At 38.5% G+C, this 23,219-nt stretch overlaps 2 protein-coding genes and 1 long non-coding RNA gene across 3 annotated transcripts; 2 read left to right on the top strand and 1 right to left on the bottom strand.

The window, feature by feature from the left end:
• Window positions 1-11,527: 11,527 nt before the first annotated feature.
• On the bottom strand, window positions 11,528-15,414 carry LOC132904579 (uncharacterized). The gene is made up of 3 exons (XR_009657618.1): window positions 15,284-15,414; window positions 13,933-14,128; window positions 11,528-11,964 (listed from the first exon to the last, which is right to left on the bottom strand). It is a non-coding gene; the product is annotated as an uncharacterized LOC132904579 (long non-coding RNA).
• On the top strand, window positions 13,253-16,263 carry LOC132904559 (syntaxin-17). Its single transcript, XM_060955178.1, has 5 exons — window positions 13,253-13,638; window positions 13,705-13,900; window positions 13,978-14,189; window positions 14,257-14,473; window positions 14,546-16,263. Exons 1-5 carry the CDS (start codon window positions 13,507-13,509, stop codon window positions 14,692-14,694), a joined length of 906 nt encoding a protein of 301 aa, XP_060811161.1. The 5' UTR covers window positions 13,253-13,506; the 3' UTR covers window positions 14,695-16,263.
• A 2,947-nt stretch (window positions 16,264-19,210) lies between these two features.
• Window positions 19,211-22,312, top strand: LOC132904531 (uncharacterized). The gene is made up of 2 exons (XM_060955123.1): window positions 19,211-19,295; window positions 19,633-22,312. Exon 2 carries the CDS (start codon window positions 19,633-19,635, stop codon window positions 22,195-22,197), a length of 2,565 nt encoding a protein of 854 aa, XP_060811106.1. The 5' UTR covers window positions 19,211-19,295; the 3' UTR covers window positions 22,198-22,312.
• The last annotated feature ends 907 nt before the right edge of the window (window positions 22,313-23,219 follow it).

Genomic DNA, 23,219 nt, shown 5'->3' with positions numbered 1-23,219 from the left:
TTCACATTGCCGTAGTTAATGGAAATCAGTTATGCACGATGTGGTAGCTGTAAAACAATTTGGAAACGAGAATAACGAAGAAGGGATTCGAAGTCTATCTTTCTACGGTTTATTGCAACTGGCTCGAGTGAGCACCGTTCCAACGAAGATTTGATAAATTTCTGTCGGATGATTAATCGAGATCTGTGTGGAAATTAGCGAAACGTTTGCCTTTTCCTTTTCAATGAAATCGTACAACAAATTATGAGACGACATTAGCAAGCTGAACGGAGGAAACGGCTGATGCAGCATCTTAAACCAAGTATCGTTACCGTTATGTCGTATTACAGGCGACCCGATCGCTCCACACGTTATAAATTATAAAATTAATTAGAACACGCCACGAACAGTTTCTTGACACAAAATAATGCGGCGCTAATGACTTTGCATTAATTAAGCCGCCATGTATACCAGGAAATACTTTCTTGTACCAGTATGTATGCGTATACTAGCTGCGTTAAATGGGTAGACCTGTACATCGGGTTTTGCAATTTTAACAACGTCATCGAACTCGTCCTTTCGATGTAACATTCTCAAGATGCAAAATTACGTTATTACTTACTTTAGCAAGTTCTTTAAACCTACCATATACTTAAAAAATAAATTACAGAATTTTAGACTTTCACGACCCGGGATTATATACTATTGTTACGGTTTAAGCTTTGATTGTAAATCATGCTTGATAGGAATAATAACATGACGTTTCAACATTGTTGATCTATATTTACGCTGACTTCTTTGCAGCTCAAACGACATACTGATAATTAAATTATTACAGGGTGCGCCGTTAGAATCCGGACAAAAGAAGTTTTGTGCAGAAAGTTGTTTATTTAAGTCAATACACAAAAACACATGAAAATGTTGTTATATCTCATTTAAAGGGTCCTTGCTGAGAACTTTTATTCTATGTAACCACCCTCTGCCTCTATGACCTGCTCTATTCTTGCTCTAAAGCGCGAGCACGCTGACTTCAACTGGTCGCGTTTAATTGTCGCGAATTCTGACTCGATAGCAGCTCGTAGGGAGTTGACGTTGGGGTGCCTGCATTTATTAGTTTGTCTCTCGATAACGCCCCACACGTAATAGTCCAATGGGTTTAGGTCGGGACTGTTAGGAGGCCAGAAATCTTTCGACCAAAACATGTCCACATTGTCAGAGAGCCAATTTTGAACAAGATGACTTGTGTGAGCAGGTGCGCCATCTTGTTGAAATAAATACGGCCTTCCAGAAGCCGTAATTTCCATCCACGGCTTTATTACTGTCTTCAGGACCTCCAAATAAACCTCCTTTGTGATTCTTTCGCCTTTTTGGAAGAAGTGCGGAGGCATGACGTCGCCCTCACTTGAGACAACGCTCAAAACGTGAACACTTGCTGGAAATTTGGTTTTGCCCACAACAGGAACATCTTCGAGATTGTGGGCCAGCCAACGGTCGTTCCTCCGAATTTTATAATTTCGACCGGCGTTCTCCCGGCGCGAAGACTTTCTATAATCGTCGCTCTTCTATCGTATTCCGGGTTTTGCTTAACGAGTTCTGTCATTTTGAGGTTATAGAAGACTTATTGACATATTTAACTAACTTCAGAGTCAATCAGCACAAACATCTGAATTCTAATATGGTGGGAACTACAAATTGAATTCTGTCCGAATTCTAACGGCGCACCCTGTATAATATAGCAGCATCAAATTTAAAGCGATAGGGTCGGTGTTGCGAGCATTACCAAGATTAGGCGGGTCGGTTGTGGCGAGTGGCCGAGAGGAACACAGACAGAACCAGGCACCACACGATATAATATGTAAGGGCCATTGACAACTGGCCCCTCTATCGAGCCGGTGTATCAGTGAATGAATAGGGCCTATTATGAAACGATGGAAGGTCGCATTGACCGCATGTATCCCGTTTCTGCGTTCGAGTGACCGGCCAGCATCACGGCGCAAAGTGATAGGCCGAATGACGAGGGGACGAGTGACCATCCCGAGACGGGAGAAGCCTGTGAAACGGATAGGCCTCGGACAGAACCGCGGCAGGGCCAAGGCAAACACAACGGCAGCGCTACGTGAACAGCAGGGCGCATGCACCGCGCCACGAAAACCACTTTCCAATCGGTTTCCAGGATGTAATTACGAGCACGTTGCGGGCATGGTGGTGAAATTTGACAGGTAGTAAATATACGGACTTGATCCCTGATGGTAATAGCGCCGAGAGGAGCATCGACTCGCCTGATTGAATTCTCCGTTGTCCGCTGCCACCCTCGCCATCGCTCTCGGTGCCCACCGCACCCGCCATCGTCCCTCCGCAGGCCAAGCATCGACCATAACCACCATCGTTCTTCGGGAAAAAACAGCGCCGCCTGGATATGAAATCCTATCTAGGACGGAATGAAGCGACATCCAATGAAAATCCAGCTTCGGTGCTTTTTCGAAAAGGAAGCAAAAAAATCCCCCGGCGCTCTCAGCCTACAACCAATTGTAACCATAGATGACAGGGGTGACGCGGTCGGATACACGAGCTAATAAAGTTGCGACGTAGGTTTGGTTCATATATATGGTTTGGTATACGTGAACGAGCCTGTGCGCGTGTTCGTTATGGCAGGATCCAATAGGGAGACCCCAAATTAAGCATCAAGTAGTTGGACTCATACAGTTATAACATATTTAGAGCTGAATGAGGCGTTCTACTTTCTCTATAGGCAATAGTATCAAGTATTCATCGCCTTAAAGCCACCGCAAATTTTTGAAGAATGTAAAGATAAGATGAGCCGTGTGGAGCAGAGGAGTTGTAGGACGCCAATATTATCGCGCGATACGAATACAGGTCCTGTTCTTATTTTCCTTCCCCAGCTCCTCCTTCGCTTTGTTCTATGTAGTCCTCGGCGATGATCAGTCGAGGGTGAGACGGAGGAAAGTTGTCACGGTCCACGAGCGAAATACAAATATGTTTGGTGGACCAGGATGGGGATCGAGGAACGTCGTTAGAGAACTTCCGTCAGGAAATGGGCTTCGAATTGCCAGTAAACAATTGAACGTTTAGTCGTCGCCCGTGGAAACGTTCCTTTGTATGCGACAGTCGTACATTTCGAGCGGCGAACGCTTGGGAGACGAAGTTCGGAAAGTCGTGGTCGAAGAAGCGAAACGAACGGTAAACGGAGAGCGACAGCAGAGGAAAATTGAAAGAGAGAAGTGTAGCGAGGGGCAAATAATTCGATAGTGGAATATGTGTTAATGGCCAAAGCGAGGACAGAACAGCGGCGATAAATTTACTATGAAAACCGAATATCGACGATGGAAGCCGAACAAATTGACCGTTCAAGCGCATCAAAGCTATCCGAAAGTTCGGTTAACTTTTTTAATCCAACGTTATATCGACATTTCTCCCCTCGATGATTTTGCAACTTGAACTGGCTCGTTACACGTCGAGATCTATCGGCATAGATATTCGATATGAAACAATAACCAAAGCGTGTTTTATGCTGTGGAAAAAAGAGTCAAACAAGGGCGAAACGAACGAAATTCAATTAAACGACAATGAAAGATGCAGTTTACCGGCAATATACCCCGGCCACTCCGTTGAAAATCACCACCCTCTTACGGAACATTTTCCGAAACCCCATAGAGACACTTGGCCACGGGACCGTTTGATGCCAGATGCTACCGTGGATATTGGATAAAAGTTCCTCGGTTCGCGGAGAAAATAATTTCACGAGGCCGGCCAGGACTGCTGCTACCTCTTGCAGCCTCTCATCCCCCAGCTTCCTACCGGCCTAGGAACGCCTTTTCCTCCCCGGTGTTACGCCGAGAAAGAAACTTACCATTGCCTCCTTTTGGATTTTCTCGACTTGTCGTGTTTCTCTGTAGACAAAACGGGCGACGACGCCACCTGGCACTTAACATATATGGAAAAGTCCCGTTCCCTAACTGCGCAAGGACGAAACTTCGCAGTCCTTTCTCGTCCCGACCGATTAAGAGACGCAGAGGTATTCGCGCCAAACGGTACCAAGTTTTCCCTTATCGGAATAAAGAACGTTGCCTAATATCAAAGGATGATCTATAGACAATAGAAATTCCCGACAATCGTCAGAGTTTAGAATGAATTTGCTCTTCTTTACAAAATACCCGCATTTATCGATCGTACATTTTAAATTTGAAAGAAAATCGATTGAAATGTAGCCAAACAGATCGATTGGCTTTTCACTTAGCAGAAAGTTGATCAGCTTCCCGTAATTCCCATTGTCATCAAAAATGTCGAAAGCCACAAAGCCATCGTTTCGATTACAAATGAAAGTTCATTGAATTCGATCGACCACAATTATCAGGAGTAATATTCCATCGGGTTATCCGCAGTCAACTATCTGCTATCAAACTTTCATGACAAACGGACGACTCTTGAGTACGCAACTACGTTCAACTGTCTATCGCTAATCGATACAGTTAACCGTTTTACTCGACGACACAGAAATTCGGATTCCCGATTGTCTTCGTACAACATCGACAGACACGATATACATATAGGAATAAGATATAGAGAAAGGGAGGAACAAATACATTCAGACTCACGTTAGAAGTGTGATTATTAACTTAACGTTAAGCACGTACCATGTTAGCTACTTCTATCGACACAGCTACACCATTACTATTCGCAGTGGGAGATGATTTTGTCTCACCCCGCCACTTCCAACTACCAACCTCGCACCAACATCGAAGTTACGCGTGCCCGGCGCCGTATTCACTGTGTAAATACGACGTTAGGATCCTACGTTATGACTTTCGAGTTCAGAAAATTAAGCGGAGAATCGAGACTGTACGAAACTAGTTCTGGGACCGCGGTTTTCGGGAGTGGCTGATGTTGCGGATATTAAGAGCTGATCAAACGGTGCCTCGGTTCCGGATACCGTTTCGAGTTCCTGTTGTACCCGACCCAAGAACACAGACAAAATGTGATTTTATTGTTACGCTTCGCCCCAAACTTCTAGAGCACCCTCCTATGGCTGTAATTGTGGTTTAACTCGCGAACGTTTCGGTGAATGGAATAGAAGGGGTTGGAGGGTGGACTTTGAGCGAACCCAGAACCCTCTATTCAACACGCTAGGATAAATTTAATATCGATGGAGAATTATGGGCAAATTATAAGAGCCTAATGGTACAGACAACTGAATAGACTTGAAATCGTGGTCTCGAACAACGAGATCCGCGCGTTGCCACGCGACAATCGTCTCGATAGAGGCGATGGCTAATCGAATCTCAGTGGAACTAGGAGAGTACGACTCGAAGAGCAACCTCCCCTCTCTGCTCTATTTGAAACTCTACTCCGCTATTTGCTCAATACAGTCGTCTTCTCATTGATAAGCCGACAGGCGAACCGTTCAGCGGATGAAAGGGCAATAAGGACGGAAATATAGATAGTGTAGGGTAGGATCGGAATGAAACAGCGTTATATGACCTCTGCTTGGCGCGAAATCGTCCAGGCGTAAAACACAAGGGATGGGTGTTGTAGATGCGGAAGCTTGTCAGGTTTCTCATTGAATCGCTGCTACCTTGCGTAACTTCTTCTCCTTCGGAGACGTTTAATTAGTTTCGTCAATATTAAAAGCGAAAGGGGGAGGGAATAAATCAATGGGTGTCAGTATCGTAATAGTACCAGCTGACGTCGAAGACTTGATCTCTTCCGATCAGACGATTCTCTAAGGACTTTCTTGTTCTTTGTCTATTTATTTAATTGTTTCTCTTTTTAGTTTAATTGGCTCACTGTCTCCTTCTTTGCTTTTGTACTCGTCCAATTACCCATTCATTCGTCTGTACAGATATTTCCAGAGTTACCTGCTCTTTCATCTGACTGTTAATTGGTCTCTCTAGCGAGCCGAACTCAATAAGTATGATAGCTGTTAGAGCTACCTTCTCTGTTTATAACGATCATTCTTCTATCGGTACTAGCAATTTCTGCTAATTGAAGAATTAATGTAGGTTGTAATTTTTCTTCTCGTAATCGAGCGACATTTTAATCATATATAATTAAAAAACAGCGACGATATCAAAGATAATCGTGTGATCGGATAAAGCAAGAAATAGCTTATCTCTGTTTTCAATGTTGCGTAAAGAGCAGTGAAACAAACAATGAATCATGCGGAAACACTGAAAGATCATCGCCTTGAACGAGCTCGTAAAACGTCTGACGAAAATAAACGGATAGCGAAAGCGGCTATTCGATGCAGACAGCGCGTCTACCGGCGTGTCTGACCACTAAATTCGTAACTACTGACGCGCATACGATTCAACATGTCTGACCGATTTTCGCTGTCTCCACTAGCTGCTACCGGATCGGTGTCGCGAATAGGTTGATGGTGGCGTAACAACCGTTCGAATTAGGCCATTGTAACGAGGTCCATCCGGGGAATTAATTAATACGCGAGTCATCGATGACGCGACCGTCCGATTATTGGCCGACGCGCGGTCCTCCATTATTCGACGCGCGATCAACTCGCCGGAGAACTCGCGTTGCGGCGTCGTTAACGATGTTGAGCGATTCGATAAATGTTTGCCCGCACTCGGGACGCTCTATAGACGCCCACGTTTGAAAGGACTCCTGAAATTGCGGTAAATTACCGACCACCTAGCTTTACGATTGTCCCGCTCGGATTTGTTTGAAGTCTGGTTTGATACGTGCTGGGAATCGGTTGATAGATTTCCGAAGCTTATTGTACGTTAGCCGCGATGTATTCTAGTGTGCGGCTCGAGGATCCAAAATTAATAATAACGTTACGAAAATTCGTAGACGATATCGGTTTATAATGACGCTTTTCGATGGATAAACAGCAGAAACAGCGAATATCGTCCTATTTGGATAATTTCTAAATTAGATATTCGTGTAATTGTATCGACCAAGAACCAACTAAAAATTTAGTTTCGATTAAGAGAAATTGATGAAACGAATTAGATTCGCTTTTGTATAAAAACCGTGCGCGATTTTTTCGAAGTTTATCGCTAAAGAGATCCCAGAAGGCACAATAAATTAGAGAATAGGATGAAAAGAAACAGCGAAAAAATAGTAGTAAGCAAGAGAACTGAAAGATAATCACGCGTGTATACACGTATAATGCTTAGATAGAACGAGATGTTCATTAATCAAACACGGATAAAGGATGACTTGGTCGGCGATCAAACTGTAAATCCGGCAGCGAACAATAACAAAAGAATTTAATTTCATCGTCCGTGACAAAAGGAAGCGACTGCCGACGTTATTTACCCACCGTCGGAAATGCGCAGTAAGTAGCGATACATTATCCTTAAATGCGGCGAATTTGTTCCTTCATAGCCTGAAATCTATTTCACCGTGGTGTCGCGACGATTCTCCTGGCAAACGTACAATCCTGATAACGTCCTCTTAAATTATGTTAAATTTCTCACTTTATAGACTCGCGATCCTAGTTGTTTCTTCCTTTATAGTAAAATTTATAGAGTGATAATTTCCTTTTCCTCTTGTAAAATCATAGAAATCCCTGCAAATCTAAGTCACACTTTCTTATCTTTTTCAAGAGTTTGGGAAAAAAAAGTGATAGCTCAAGCAATACAATTGTTTCTCTGCGGCTGTTACACATCTCAAAATGATAAATTCATACGCATACCGCGCAGACAGTAATTTCTTTTCGTTTTCGCGAAGAGGAGCGTGTTGACACGAGGCAAGATCGACCCGGTTACCTGTGACACGCAAATTTCAACAACTCCGACGGAAATTGAATAATAGCGAGCCGACGACACAATTACGGTGAAACCATCGCGATGATTTCAATATCATAAATGGGACCGGTTTCGTGTCGGCTGGGACAAATTTTTCCGCGCGACGGCTGCCACTTTCGAAATTGACTCGCTTTTTTCTCCGACCTCTTCTGAACAGGATATTAGAAGTTCGACCTCGTTACATTTCACGCTGACACGAGAGCTCGATCGACCACACTCTACCCTCCATTTCGTTCAGCTTTTTGCTTTTCTTCTCTCCTCCCTCCTCTTCCCTTTTTCTTTTTTTGTCTCTCGCACTACTTACTGATAGGTGTGTTTTGAGAGAAAACGTTGTGACAACGGCTTATTTCGATCGTCACCAACTGCGTCAATCAAGAACGCCTCGAATGAAATTGAAAGGATTCGTAGGTGGTCGATGTTATGCGTGAGAGTTTCATTCAGAGATTCCGTAAGTAGATGACTCGAGCAAGAAATATTACGAAAAAGAATTCGAAACGTAGTTAAATTGTTCAGAATTGATCCACAGAGTGATTTAATACTCGAAAGCTTGACAATTCTACAATGGCTGAAAGCCGATTCTTCGATCGTTCAAAGATTCTACGCTTCTACTTCAAACGGCTCTTTACAATCGCAGGCGTCTCGCCCATGGAAATTAACAGATTCGTTGGAACCGGTCGCGCCTTTTTTTTTTTTTTTTTTTTTGCAGACTGCCAGACGGAAACATTTTTCTTCCTTTCGGATCATCGACAGACACGAATGCTGGAGACATGCCGTTGTCGATGGCAGATCCTTTTTCTTCCGAGTGCTCGGCGCGATTTTCAAGAGGGAATCGGTTTCATCGGATGCAGATTTAATGCCGTGCACGACGGAAAACTGATAGGTACCCATTGAATATCGGGCTTATATCGGTGGACGCCGATACTTTATACGGCGTTATTGAAATATCGTCGCGAGGAGAATTATTGCTACTCGCGTGCCGTATCTACCCCTCTGCCATTCGCCCTTCATCCCCGTCCGCCTCGCTTCATCTCTTCGCGTTCCAGTCGTTCGTTCTTTCTCTCTCGCTAATACCGAGCGTTCTGCGAATTCTTGGCGGGCATGAATACGTATAATGCCCGCAAAAAGGGGAGAGCAGTAAATTGTACGTGTCGTTACATTCGAGTTTCTGCTCGAGAGAGGAGGATTTGTTGCTGGCGCCTGGTGTGTTCCATCTCTCCCTTAACCTCTCTTTTCCACCTTTCTTCATTTCCCTTCTCTCTTTTTTTTTTTTTTTTTTTTTAATGTTTTAATGAGGCACATACACGGGTGAGAGGTTCCAGAAATTATACACGTAAATCATGGAACGAGGGGTTTAAAACACGGAAACGGATGATTTCGAATAAACTTCACGCGATAACACGCCTTTTGCTTCCCGTCCACTTTGTTATACGCACGCATACATATATATATATCCGTTTATTCGACTCGTTTGATGTTATTTTTGTCTCCTTTTTCTCCGTTTATACGATTAAAATGAATTGGATCTCGCTGCATGCAGTACGATAATAATAGAAATAAATCTATTTTTTCTTCTGTTATGTTTTTTTTTTTTTATTTTCCGATTCACTCGAAGCATGACTGATTGCTCGTTGTCAGTGGATGGATCTCAATGGGATTCATTATTTTCAGAAAACTTCGGTTCTCGCGTCGTTCGTACGGTAGACTGGTTAAATCGGATATCCGATGAAAATCAGCAAACCAATTTACTCGGTATGCCCGAACGATCTTTCGACTGATCAATCTGTTTCGGACACTCGAATTAGCCGTTTGCATGAATTAATTCACGCGCGCGTGAAGAGTTCCCTTCGTTTCATGGGCGCTCCACCGCCTCCACGTGTGACAAGTCCCGTTTTAAATATTCTTACGAAGCAACGAAAATTAAACACGAAATTAATCATTTTATAAAATGAAACCATTTATCCATTAACGTTAAAGCTATCGGCGTTTAATGTATATCTAGATGTATCATATTTTCAGAATTATAATTAAAACAGGTAATTAAAAGTGTTTTTACCCCGATCAAAGCCAACGTTGATGTTTGTCAAAACCATCTCTATACTTTTAGTAATTAGAAAAACGAAAAATCTGAAATACGTCATTTTAAATTGAGAGATTAAAAATTGTCCTATGACAAATCCTATACTCGCGTGATTAGCCTTTTGTCAAAAGTTGCACGCGCTTTTGATTCCTGAACGTGATTCGGCGTATTTTCCATGCGACAAAGATTAATTAAATCGTCGAGGCTGATCCATGACATTGTCGTCGAGGTATAATCCAACGACTCGCTGCACGATAACAAGACACTGGCGAAATCCGCTTTGGAGAAAGCGGAACCAAGAAAATTAATGCGGACCGAGCGGTTCGAAACGGACGACGCATCGTTAGCGTGTCACGGGGCGTTCAGTTATTCATAAAGTCGTTACCGGCCGGTCCGAAACAGTGGAACTTTCGAAACACATCCTCCCCTGGTAGCTCGCTCTATTATTATCTTATATATTATACTTCGCATATTTTATCATCATCTGGCGTGTGTACGTTGAAAATTTGCATATTCGGCCACGGTAACGCTTGTTTCGCTCGCTTTTATCGAGGTTCGCTCTTTTCGCGCCATACTGGAAAATGAATCTCGTCTGATCCGAGCGCGACACGCGCCGACTTAATGTTATTACGTCGCCGCGGTGTCGTTTAATCGCGTGTGAACTGCAGGTGGAAAGTGCCTCCTAAATGAAAGATTGTTCCCTGGAATTTTATCGCTAAAATCGCTGTTCGGGAAAAATGTAACAGCCTCTAATTTTTTAAAGAACATTTTTTGAATACTGCAACACGAGATAGCCGTAGATCAGGATAGTAATTGTTTTTATTTATTTCTATCTTCGAACGAATTAATATTCGAATAATATTGATTGAATTCTTCTGATATTTATATTTCGAAACTTATGCCAAACGCATTACATTGTGCTAAATATACCTACAATAATGTCAGGTCAATAATTACTTTGTATTGCAATATGTTAAAGAACAAATTTTAGAAATGTTTAAAAAACTGAGACAAAATCTGGATATCTTTTTTAGCTTTCAGGATTCCGTTTCGAAAATCAAATAAAATATCTTGAGTGAATCTGTACTTGAGTGTAAATACGGAGCAATAGCATTTTCCCAGGGTGATAGGGATTCGTCTGACAGCATTGTTCTACGTCACACTCCATAAAACGTTCTCCTAATTTCAATGTTTATCATTGTTTATTTCGACGGAAGCTTTGTCGACTTCGGACCGTTAATTAGCAACTCGAATCTCAAGTCTCTAAAGCGGAGTTTAGGTATAAATTCGGAAGTGGTATTATCTCGTAACAAAGGCACGTGCTCGGCATTGGAGCTTCCCGAGACAACTACCTAGGAACAGTCGCAACTGCTATTCGTTCACTTGTTCGCGTGCATTCAATAAACCAAAAGAATACTGCATCCCACATAGAAACTATGACGCGTACAATCGATCGCATAAAGTCTTTATTTTCTTTGTACCTAAATAAATATTCCTTAAAATTTACTATGAATCATTAAACTATACTATTCATATATTAAAATAAAAATGTTACTTTCATGACTAATTTTTCCATTAATTCATTCGAGAAACGAAACAACCTACTAAAGGCAAACGTTTGTCCTAATATTAAAATTTGAATTACAGTTTACATTAACTTTTTAACTGTACGTTACGTACAGGATACAAGACGCCTCTTTTATTAAAATTTCATAGATGGTACAAGAACATAGTACACAGAAGCGTGAATAGATGTTTCTAAAAGAACGAGTTACTAGAATAATATCGATTGCATAGATTGATTCATTTTGTGATACGCTCATATCCTTCGCTCTCGTTGGATCCGTAGCTAGTTAGAGGCCTGTACCAGTCTGATTGCAGACAAGCACGTTGCATTCTAATGGGCACTACCTTCTTATCCTGCAACATACACAAAGCAAAGATCCGTTGGGCACGTCCATCTTTCCTTTTCCGTTTTATCTTGTTTCGTTTTTCGTAGCTAATTGTCTTATTAGGAAAAATTGAGACGATTGCCTGCTTTGCACGAAACAACGGTCTAACCACGAGTTAATCTTGCGGAGAAAAGTGGGGAACGAAGATCGGATGAGCAGAATGTAGTAACTGAAAAATGCCTCCTCTATTTCTCTAGTTGTGTTCATAAAAATATAAATTTGGATAAACATCTACAGTTCAGCGATCACTTATGATTACAATCATTTAAGAATAGAATCCGGAAGGCGATAAAATGTCGGCTTGTTATCTTCAATTTAATATCATCGTACGAAAGATAAGAATCGTCGTAATTCGTAGTGGAATAACAAAATTTCGGTAAGCTCTACATTGTCGAAGAACAAATCGCTGGAACAGAATACTAGACGACATTGGTGACAAAAGCTCAAGAGACAGAATATCAAGACAGCCTATAGTAATTTAAATAGCGTTTTCAAATAACAGGTCACCAAAAACCAGGACAAAATGGTTCCCTCCGTTTGGTATATATGACGTATGGTGGTTAATGGAAGCTCACAGGGTGGCGGTTGTGGAAAAACGAGGGAAAGGGAAAAGAGAGCAGCGAAGGGGTGAATAGAACGGAGATGGACGGTGGGACGATGAAGGGACGAAAGAGAAGACTCGATTACACGTCACCGGCAGCCCAGAGCCTATTTGGTCGCAATCGGTTTTTCATTACCGAAAGCTTCATCGGCTTTATACCGAATTGTACATTCGGCAAGCCCTCGTGAAACTCATCAAGATCGTACGTCCTTTTGGAACAGCGTTTCGTGACTTTCTGGCTGGCGCTGAACGAGTAGCTATTGTTTAGGTAACTCTGATAGAACTCGAATTCGAGACGCATCGAAATTCTTGGTACAATTGCTAACTCAATGGTTGTTTGAAAAAAAACTATGTAGACGGAAATTTCAGAGTCTGTATCTCTTCCTTTCTCTTTTTGCGTATTGTATCGTTTGAGGAAGATTTAAAAAATATTTTATCGAGGGAAGAAATTTTAGGAAAGATGTATGTACGTAAATGGAGTATTGAATAGTATCTGGAACTCGATGATTTAAAAAATACTTGTAGCCTTTATTGTTACAATTTTCTGTACTATATGGACCACTTAGATAGATAAACAAACCCGAAATATAAATAGTAACGTGGATGGAAATCATAATTAAATATATTTCAATCTAAAATAAGTAAATTGAAAGTACATCTTAGTAATTCATAAACTGGTTTCGTTTCAATATTTGAACGAATATTATTTTAACCAAAAACAATGTGCGTGCTGCCATCTGCTCTGGATAGAATGAGTCATTGCGAATTAACTATTCAAGAAAACTAATACAGATGGCGACATCATCTCAATGTTTGCAAGCGCAGTACGTCTCCTATAACTACTGTATTTAGTCAATGGTTTGTCTAGGAATACTCAGCTGATTCGTTATTTGTTTCTCGCACAATACAAAAATAAATTGATCGTGTAAAAAATTATTTTAATATTTAACAATATAAATACTTCATATTTTATACAAAAAAAATTATTAATATATTTTACAATAACAAGTAATACACTGATAAATAAATTTTCGAGGTATCATGTCCAGAGAATTACGAAAACACTAATGTAAGTAACAGATCAAAATTTGAGACAACAGATATAAAAATATGTCGTCTTCGATTGAAAATGTTGCAATAAAGCAACCTATTAGGCGCTTGGAGATCCAAATTAATAACTTCAATGTGGCCATACCACATCATGTTAACTTATTAAAACGGCATAAAAGTAACATTGAAAAAGTAAGTAGTAAATTAGGTTATTTTCTAAGTTTTGACATAAGTTCAGATAAATTCTTGTTGTTACAGTATCAAACACAACATGAGTGGGAAAAGATGCATAGAGAACACATAAATGTAGCTAGGATTATAAAACAGCTTAAAGAATTATTATATCAAATGGATACTTTAAGAGCTCATGTTCTTGATTCTGACATTAATCAGTTTGATAAATTAACTGGCAATGCCCGTACAAGTATCATGAATGCAGTCAGAGAATATATGGGTAAAATAAAATTATATCTGTATATCACTTACATTATCTGAAGTCACGGTTTCAAGACGATTTACATGCATTCGTAGAACTACAGTTGAATTTGCCCATGTCGCAACCAGAGTCACCCAAAGAAGAAGATCAACCCAAAAGTCATCCACTTGACGACACATATATCCAGCTCCAGAAAGAACAGCAGGAGCTGCAGCATCAGGAGGCATGTCTGCATACTTGGAACACCTTGCAAGAAGATATACATCAACTTCACCAATTATTTCTTGACTTTAACAAAATTGTTGATGTAAATTTTTTAGTTTATTCAGACTTATCTTTTTGGCTATATTATGATTTTCTACTTATATAATTAGGAACAAAAGGAGCTAGTAAATTCAATAGAAGACAACATAGAAGTAACAAATGTGAATGTAACGGAGGGTGAGAAATTCCTTCAAAAAGCTGCTAGGTACAAAGTTACTATGTACCCTTTAGCAGGAGCTGTAATTGGAACTTGTATCGGTGGACCGGTTGGTTTACTAGCTGGATTAAAAGTCGGTGGTTTAACTGCGCTAGGTTGTGGTATTTTAGGTAAGTTTCACTACCATTAAACACTCCTACAATCTGAATTCATAATATTTACAGTACTTATTATATATTCAGGATTTACTGGAGCATCCATAATAAAGAAAAAGGAGATAGAAATGCAAAAATCGAGATCAACAGAAGGGCACAGTTTAACTGAGCAAAAATCTGTGCAGAAATCAATATCTTTACCTGAGAATTTACAAGAAACTAAGAAGGAGTTGTGACATATGCCAAAATGTGATATTAGCGATAAGAGTAAAAGAAAGAATGCCTGCAGTGTCGTTTAATCTCAAAGCACTGATATTAATAATTCAATACGTTTTTAAAGATTTAGAGATTCTTTGTATTTATTCTGTATATAAAACAAGAATATTTGACAAATTATTATTATTAAGGATATTAGGACTAAATATTTCTATAAAAATGATTTGTAATTTATGATAAATTGTTTTAACTGCAACATGTGACAAATCTATTAAGTTATGTATTTAAGAAAAACATTGAATATTGATTATGAAATTTTCTGCCGGGACCAAGTTTTATTGTTAAAATTACTAAGGTCCTTAAGAAAAATTTCTTTACTTTGCGAAAAGTAAATTTTTTTATACAATTGTACGAAACATCAACATATATATATAAGCATTATATACATATACATATATATATAAATATTGCATATAGAATATAGATTATTCTCGATAATGATATTAACCAAACAAATGCGATTAGATAGGGTTATGTTATTGCAAATATTACGTCGAAAACGAACATATATAGAAACAATTAAATACTTTTTCACTGAAATGTACTTACAATGATATAAAAATTGTGCGGTATGTTGAGCAGGATCGACGTAATGGAGCACTTACGACGCGTCTTTTATATGCTTTTTACGTGTATCGTGGTATTTACACAATTACAAGATATTAAGCCAACGCGAAAACCGAAAGCCTATTGTTGCTTGTAAACAGTGTCTGCAAATAAACTAATATCACGAACGAATACTAAAACCGAATTTGCAATGAAAGTTTGACTTCGTGTCTGCGCATAACGAAACGTCTCGATTTACTGCGCATCGATCGTTCGAACCACCATTGACTAAGTTCTGTGATAATACACTCGAAACATATTACAGAAGCATAGAATTCTATTACTTCATTTGCAAAATGTCCTATTCTATACTATATTTGTAATTTCATAGGAAAATTTAGTTTTAATTCAAACTAGTATTATACTAAATCGATTGTCACATGCGACACGAAAATGGTATGGGGGTACGTGACGACCAAAACATGGGATAGAAAAAAGCATTGAATGTCACATCATCTACAGTGCACCTCATCCATAATGACATGCAATATTTTTTTCCTGTCCCACGTTTTGAGGGTCAGCTGATTTGCTTACCACTTTCGTATCACATGTGACGTTATCGATAGCAATGATAGACTATACGCATAAAACGAATCTCCAACTTGCTATAATTTATTGTTATAAAGCATGTTCGATATTAACGATTATATCATTATTTCTTTTTTATAATTTTTATTCTTTAACTGTAAAAAACTCCAAAGATTTTCCACGTAAAAGTTGTTTGATATTATGAATAAAACATAAGAAATATTTTTCAAGGAAGAAAAGTAAAAACTTGTGAAAAAGGGGGAATGTTTAAAAAGTTAATAGCTTATAAAAACACATCCTAGTGTTAATTGTAAATTGTTTAGTATGATATACATATGTATGTGCGGTGATATAGAATAGGACGTTCCAGATTGTGCAGATTCTGTCTGAAGTTTCTTTTAAAAAATGATGTAGCTACTGATTTAGATCAAATAAATTACCGGCCGCTAAACACTATCGCATTGTGTAAAATTATAGATATCAGTATGCTTATTTACAGAATCAACTATACTTTATAAAAATCAATTTCTGACGGGTTTTACACAATTTGTACCTTTCTACTGGAGATCAATATTTCAATAAAAAGCTACACATTCGCATCCCTTAATAAATAATTTACATTAAAAGTACAACATATTTTTATAAATTACTAATTTAAGTTAAAACTTAGAGTTTTTTTTCTTTTTCTTCTCCTCAAGATATTCTTATATTTTTTTCAAGTCAACTCGGTTCGACGACCATCCATTTTAATTTTCTCGTCATTCATACATATCATCGAAAAAATGAAAGGGAGCCCAATTAAATTCATAACAAGGTCCCTTTTCTACAGTTTAATCGAAATTTTAATATCAATTTAATTTTTCCAACTGATATCATTACATATCTCTTTAATTAACAACTTGTTATACATTTGAATAAATGTACACATATACATATATATGTGTGTGTGTGTGTAAATACAATTTATGGATATGCTTTATCTATAGAATATCTGTGGCAACTCGAGTTCAAATACAGTTAAAAACAATACCGATAAAGACTTTTAAAATCCATATCAGTAAGATTTTGATCTTTGAATTTTAATTTTGAGTATTTATCTGTTGAAGAACCAACGAGTCTCAATTTTTTGCCGAGGCATATTGTATCTTCATGAATTTTACTTTTATTGTTAAATAAATTAAACCTTCACTGTAAACAACGCATTCATCATGACTAAATTAATTCCAAACTAATGCTTTTATTCTACAGGACGAGAAATAGAACAAAATAGTTTACTATTCACATTGTTACACGTAGCATTCATACATTCAACACTGCTTCGTTCAACATTGTTTGTGCCACATCTGTGAAAATAGTTTATCCAGTACGAATGCTTTACTGCGCAATGTTAGATAAAGAATATTAAAAACTTTATCAACAATTTTGAAAATGTGCAGAAATTCTGGACTAGTGACATAGAGCTGAGCGAAGTTTACAATGTCTTTTACAATGTAAGCGCGAAAAGATAAGCAGTAATTGCTCGTTGCAATAAAAAGTACTATTACTCGAAACTAATGTCTTGCAACAATTACTATCCAATTCCATTTTCTCTACATTTTCTTTTTCTCTAAAATACACCTAACATATTCAGTTGTACAAATTTCCAACGAGCATGTTGGTAATGTCGAATTATGAATTTCATAATCAGGATCAATATCTATATCGATATTATTATCATCGGTACCCTCTTTATTGAAAAATAGATAATGACAACGAGACTTGTTTATGATGCGTTATCAAATCAGGGATCAAATAAAACTGTTAAAATTTTCAATTAGCTATGCTCTAATAGCAATTTTTTGACTATTATCTTCTTTCAAAATAGCAGTTATAAAATGAAGTGTATTCGCTGAAATTTTTATTCCACAAATTTTTGTCTAAATAGGAGAATTTTATTTTCGTAGAAGTAGAAAAGAGTTACCGTTAAAGGGTGTTTTGGAAACAGACAATAAGATGTTGGAATGCACTGTATTTTGATTTCAAAAAGGAGCCCGAACGCAGATTCAGTTTCGTTGGCGATTGTATTCGATACAGAGTCTATTAATAGACAAAACAGTACAAAATTATGCACAGACATACACACAATTATTTCTTGCCAAATAACGGTTTAAAGAAAAGACCACAGCGCGACTTACTACAAATTCACTAAACCTGCTGCAAAAAGAGAAACTAATAAAATGGACTTCAAATTTCATAATAATTAATTTATTTAATTGAAAAGATATTTTAACTCATAGATCACTGACAAATACGAAAAAGAGTATCTAGAAGTATTTCAGCATGTATATGTAAACAAATTTTTTAAGAAATGGTAGTGGAAAGGGGTAACTCGAAAATCATGAATTTTTCAAAAAATATTTTTGCGTAGTTTAATAGACACAATGAAACGAAGTAACTTTTCTTCGAGCTTTTTTTAGATACCTTTCATTGTTCTTGATATATTTCACAAAAAGAAAAAGATTTTGGATCTTTTCAAGGGATGGTTACACCGAATCATGATATGAAAAAATAGGGTTTTATTGCGGATAAGATACTTCACTTGTACCCAAAGAATTTTCTTAATTTTCGGGTTACATAACTGTCTTTGTTTGTCACGAACAGAACGGTCTTTCTAATTTTTAGTAGGTTGTTTAGATACATCTTCACTTATTTATTGTTTGCTTGTCGATAAAAGATTCACATTAATAGAATTTTTCTAACGTCGAAAAGAATTATGGGTTACAAAATTTAATACTTTGCAAAGTTGCTTACGTATCATTTCACAGACTGGTATATCAGTTGCATACTATCGGCATAAAAATCACAGTTTCGAGCAAGTATAATAGAAATAAAACTTGTCAATACTGCCGATATTACTATTTTAGATCGGTATTATTTTAATTTCAATTAAGTACATTAAAACATAAAGCTAAACGATATTTCCCACATAATAGCCAGATGGACAAGTGGAAAGTGTTCTTTCTGTGTACATATCATATATTTTCATGCTGCTAATAATAGATAAAAACAATAAAGGTAATAAAAATAGAGAAAAATTTTTCACTATATTTCTTTATTTCACAAGTATTCAAAGAGTAATTATAGATAGTAAATAAGATTAAAGACCGATTCCACACCGTGAAGATCTCAATGTAGGCTGAAAATAAAAATCACACGATGTTTGTTCTGGAAGTTTCACTGATCTGTTAATTTTTCAGTGATAATCAAACACAACAAGCATTAATCTCTGCAAGTGCTGAGACACAGGTGCACGAATGATGAAATCTTATCTTTCATCCAGGTGACCGATATCTTCCTTCATTTACTTGAATGCGTTTCAGTATATATAAAGGAGTCTAACTGGTAGAAAACACATCAAGTACAACAGTCTTCCCACAAAGTGGACAAGGTGAGTTCATGGATTGTTCTAAAATAAACTTTTATACTACATCAACAATTTTTGTTGCCAAACCTATTAATGATCTGTTGTCTAAATGAGTTTCTTAGTAAATTCAATTCATATTTATTCGCATCCAAGCGATTTTAATTTCAAGTACTGCAAATAGACAAATTCAATTTCGTCATCTGATAAATTCCTCTGAAATTCATCAAAGCTGTACAAACAGAATAAAATTTTAACACGATCAACACTAATCCGACTTCTTTAGACACGTTAACAATCCACTTTCAGTGTTTACGCTTACCACTGAATTAAGCTTACCATTGAACTATCGTCCGTTTTACAGATGAAGCTCCTACCGGTACTGTTCACAACGCTCGTTGCGTTAGCAACAGCGAGCTCTCATTACCAATCACCAAATTCAAGATTCCACTATGTTGCCATGTTACAAGCGAAAAACTTCGCTTCTGACGAACTCTCCAAAGACATTCATGACTTCCTGAACCTGGTCGACGAGAAAAAAATAATGAACATCGTTATGTCCTACCTGGAAGACGACGAAGTGCAGAGGGCAATCGAATACATGTACAGCGAAGCATTCCACGATTTGGTCCGCAAGGTCGAAGCTATGCCAGAATATCAGAACTTAGTGAAGTACATGGAAGACTCTGGCTTGGACATGACAAGGGTAATCAATAAAATCCATAAATTGTTCGGTATGGAAGACTACGTACCACCCATGGAATTGTCATCGATGAATACATTGTCAAACCTTGGTGGATTGAAAGCTCTGTTCAACGCTGTAGAGAATGCTCTCCCTTTGGACAAATTCACGGCCATGTACAATGAAAAAATGCACACCTCTCCTGCTTTCCAGAACTTCATGCAAAGACTGCACTCCAATGAATTCCAGACAATCGTCAATACAGTTTACCAATCACCAATCTTCCTGGAAATGAGACAGAAGGTCATCAACGACGGAGTGGATCTTGTCCCTATCAGAGATTTCATCGAAAAGGTGCTTGGCATTCATCTTCCCAGAGTCAACTTCCGTGCCATATTACAAGCGAAAACCTTCGCCTCTGATGAACTCTCCAAAGACATTCACGACTTCCTGAACCTGGTTGACGAGAACAAAATAATGAACATCGTTATGTCCTACCTGGAAGACGACGAAGTACAGAGAGCAATCGAATACATGTACAGCGAAGCATTCCACAATTTAGTCCGCATGGTCGAAGCTATGCCAGAATATCAAGATTTGGTGAAGTACATGGAAGACTCTGGCTTGGATATGACCAAAGTGATCAGCAAAATCCACAAATTGTTCGGTATGGAAGACTACGTCCCACCCATGGAATTGTCATCGATGAATACATTGTCAAACCTTGGTGGATTGAAAGCTCTGTTCAACGCTGTAGAGAATGCCCTCCCTTTGGACAAATTCACGGCCATGTACAATGAAAAGATGCACACCTCCCCTGCTTTCCAAAACTTCATGCAAAGACTGCACTCTAATGAATTCCAGACAATCGTCAACAAAGTTTACCAATCACCAACCTTCCTGGATATGAGACAGAAGGTCATCAACGACGGAGTGGACCTTGTCCCTATCAGAGATTTCATCGAAAAGGTGCTTGGCATTCATCTTCCCAGAGTCAACTTCCGTGCCATGTTGCGAGCGGAAACCTTCGCCTCTGATGAACTCTCCAAAGATATTCACGACTTCCTGAACCTGGTCGACGAGAACAAAATAATGAACATCGTTATGTCCTACCTGGAAGACGACGAAGTACAGAGAGCAATCGAATACATGTACAGCGAAGCATTCCACGATTTGGTCCGCAAGGTCGAAGCTATGCCAGAATATCAGAATTTGGTGAAGTACATGGAAGACTCTGGCTTGGACATGACAAGGGTGATCAGTAAAATCCACAAATTGTTCGGTATGGAAGACTACGTACCACCCATGGAATTGTCATCCATGAATACATTGTCAAACCTTGGTGGATTGAAAGCTCTGTTCAACGCTGTAGAGAATGCTCTCCCTTTGGACAAATTCACGGCCATGTACAATGAAAAAATGCACACCTCTCCTGCTTTCCAGAACTTCATGCAAAGATTGCACTCCAATGAATTCCAGACAATCGTCAATACAGTTTACCAATCACCAATCTTCCTGGAAATGAGACAGAAGGTTATCAACGACGGAGTGGATCTTGTCCCTATCAGGGATTTCATCGAAAAGGTGCTTGGCATTCATCTTCCCAGAGTCAACTTCCTTGCCATGTTGAGAGCGAAAACCTTCGCCTCTGATGAACTCTCCAAAGACATTCACGACTTCCTGAACCTGGTTGACGAGAACAAAATAATGAACATCGTTATGTCCTACCTGGAAGACGACGAAGTACAGAGAGCAATCGAATACATGTACAGCGAAGCATTCCACGATTTGGTCCGCAAGGTCGAAGCTATGCCAGAATATCAGAATTTGGTGAAGTACATGGAAGACTCTGGCTTGGACATGACAAGGGTGATCAGTAAAATCCACAAATTGTTCGGTATGGAAGACTACGTCCCACCCATGGAATTGTCATCCATGAATACATTGTCAAACCTTGGTGGATTGAAAGCTCTGTTCAACGCTGTAGAGAATGCTCTCCCTTTGGATAAATTCACGGCCATGTACAATGAAAAAATGCACACCTCTCCTGCTTTCCAGAACTTCATGCAAAGATTGCACTCCAATGAATTCCAGACAATTGTCAATACAGTTTACCAATCACCAATCTTCCTGGAAATGAGACAGAAGGTCATCAACGACGGAGTGGATCTTGTCCCTATCAGGGATTTCATCGAAAAGGTGCTTGGCATTCATCTTCCCAGAGTCAACTTCCGTGCCATGTTATGAGCTCTTTTCTTAAAGTTCTTTTGTATTTGCATTTGAAATTCGAGTTTGTGGCTAATTTAGAATTGTAAAAAAATGTAGTAATTTAATTTACATTAAATTTTGCAAGCCTACTTTATCTAAGATATTGATTTCCCTTGAAAAAGGCAAAATTCATCAACTTACCTATACTGTACATGTTGTACGTACTGCATACACTGTACATATAAATTTAGTTTGAACATAATTCAAGGAATTCCCTTAATCTGTGCAAAAACGAAAGTAGTTTAGACTTTATGTCTGATAGAGTATAGTAGGTTGCATTATTTTATTTTATCTCCTCATTCATATGTTATTTTTCCTGTCTTTATCTCACCTCAATTTTACCAAATAGTTTCCGTTTACCTTCGAAATCTCTTCTGTCGCGTCCAGCCACCTCTCATCTTCTCTTTCTGTCTTTCCTCGCCTTGTTCGAATCATTTCTCAGTGGAATCTTCTTTTCTCCTAATCATTCTTTACATTCCATTCTTCGAGCTTCGTGGATTGGAGTGACATTTTCCTCCTCTTGTACTTTTTCAGTTTTCTAATGGCTTCCTGCTTCTTGCGAACACGCCAATGGCAAGTTCAAAGACTTATTAATGTACAACAATTTTAAATAGAGAAGAAGCGTGGATCAGCTTATTTTTTCCTTTCCTTCCGCTGGTTCTCACGGTGAAAGTTACTTTCTTTTTAAAAGTTAACGCCATGTGCTCGAACACGGTCCTTTTTTATTTATCAAATAACTGTCGTTGTTACTTGAGTCCATTCGTTGCTCGCGGTGCTTTCTTGCTCATTCCTTCGATCAGTGAAATTTCCGCGGCATTAACAAACCATTGTCGTTTCTAAATAAATAACATTTAAAAATAAGTTATATTTATAAAATGGGTCACTTACTAACTTCCATCCATCACTTTGAAATGATTCAGATAAGTAAACGAGATTTTATTCGGGCCTTCTTGTCAATTTCAATTCATTATATTTTAGATGAACTGAGGTCCGGGACAAGC

This window comes from Bombus pascuorum, chromosome 2, assembly GCF_905332965.1.
Source record: "Bombus pascuorum chromosome 2, iyBomPasc1.1, whole genome shotgun sequence".
Classification (NCBI taxonomy): domain Eukaryota; kingdom Metazoa; phylum Arthropoda; class Insecta; order Hymenoptera; family Apidae; genus Bombus; species Bombus pascuorum.
Note: the sequence above shows the minus strand (reverse complement) of the source record. Positions and strands in the feature narration are given on the sequence as shown.

Bases quoted from the DNA above. Each gene is read 5' to 3' on its own strand.
- LOC132904559 (XM_060955178.1), top strand. From the start codon at position 13,507: ATGTCGTCTTCGATTGAAAATGTTGCAATAAAGCAACCTATTAGGCGC. The intron at 13,639-13,704 runs GTAAGTAGTAAA...TTGTTGTTACAG, and splicing joins ATAAAAGTAACATTGAAAAA to TATCAAACACAACATGAGTG. The intron at 14,474-14,545 runs GTAAGTTTCACT...TTATATATTCAG, and splicing joins GCTAGGTTGTGGTATTTTAG to GATTTACTGGAGCATCCATA.
- LOC132904531 (XM_060955123.1), top strand. From the start codon at position 19,633: ATGAAGCTCCTACCGGTACTGTTCACAACGCTCGTTGCGTTAGCAACA.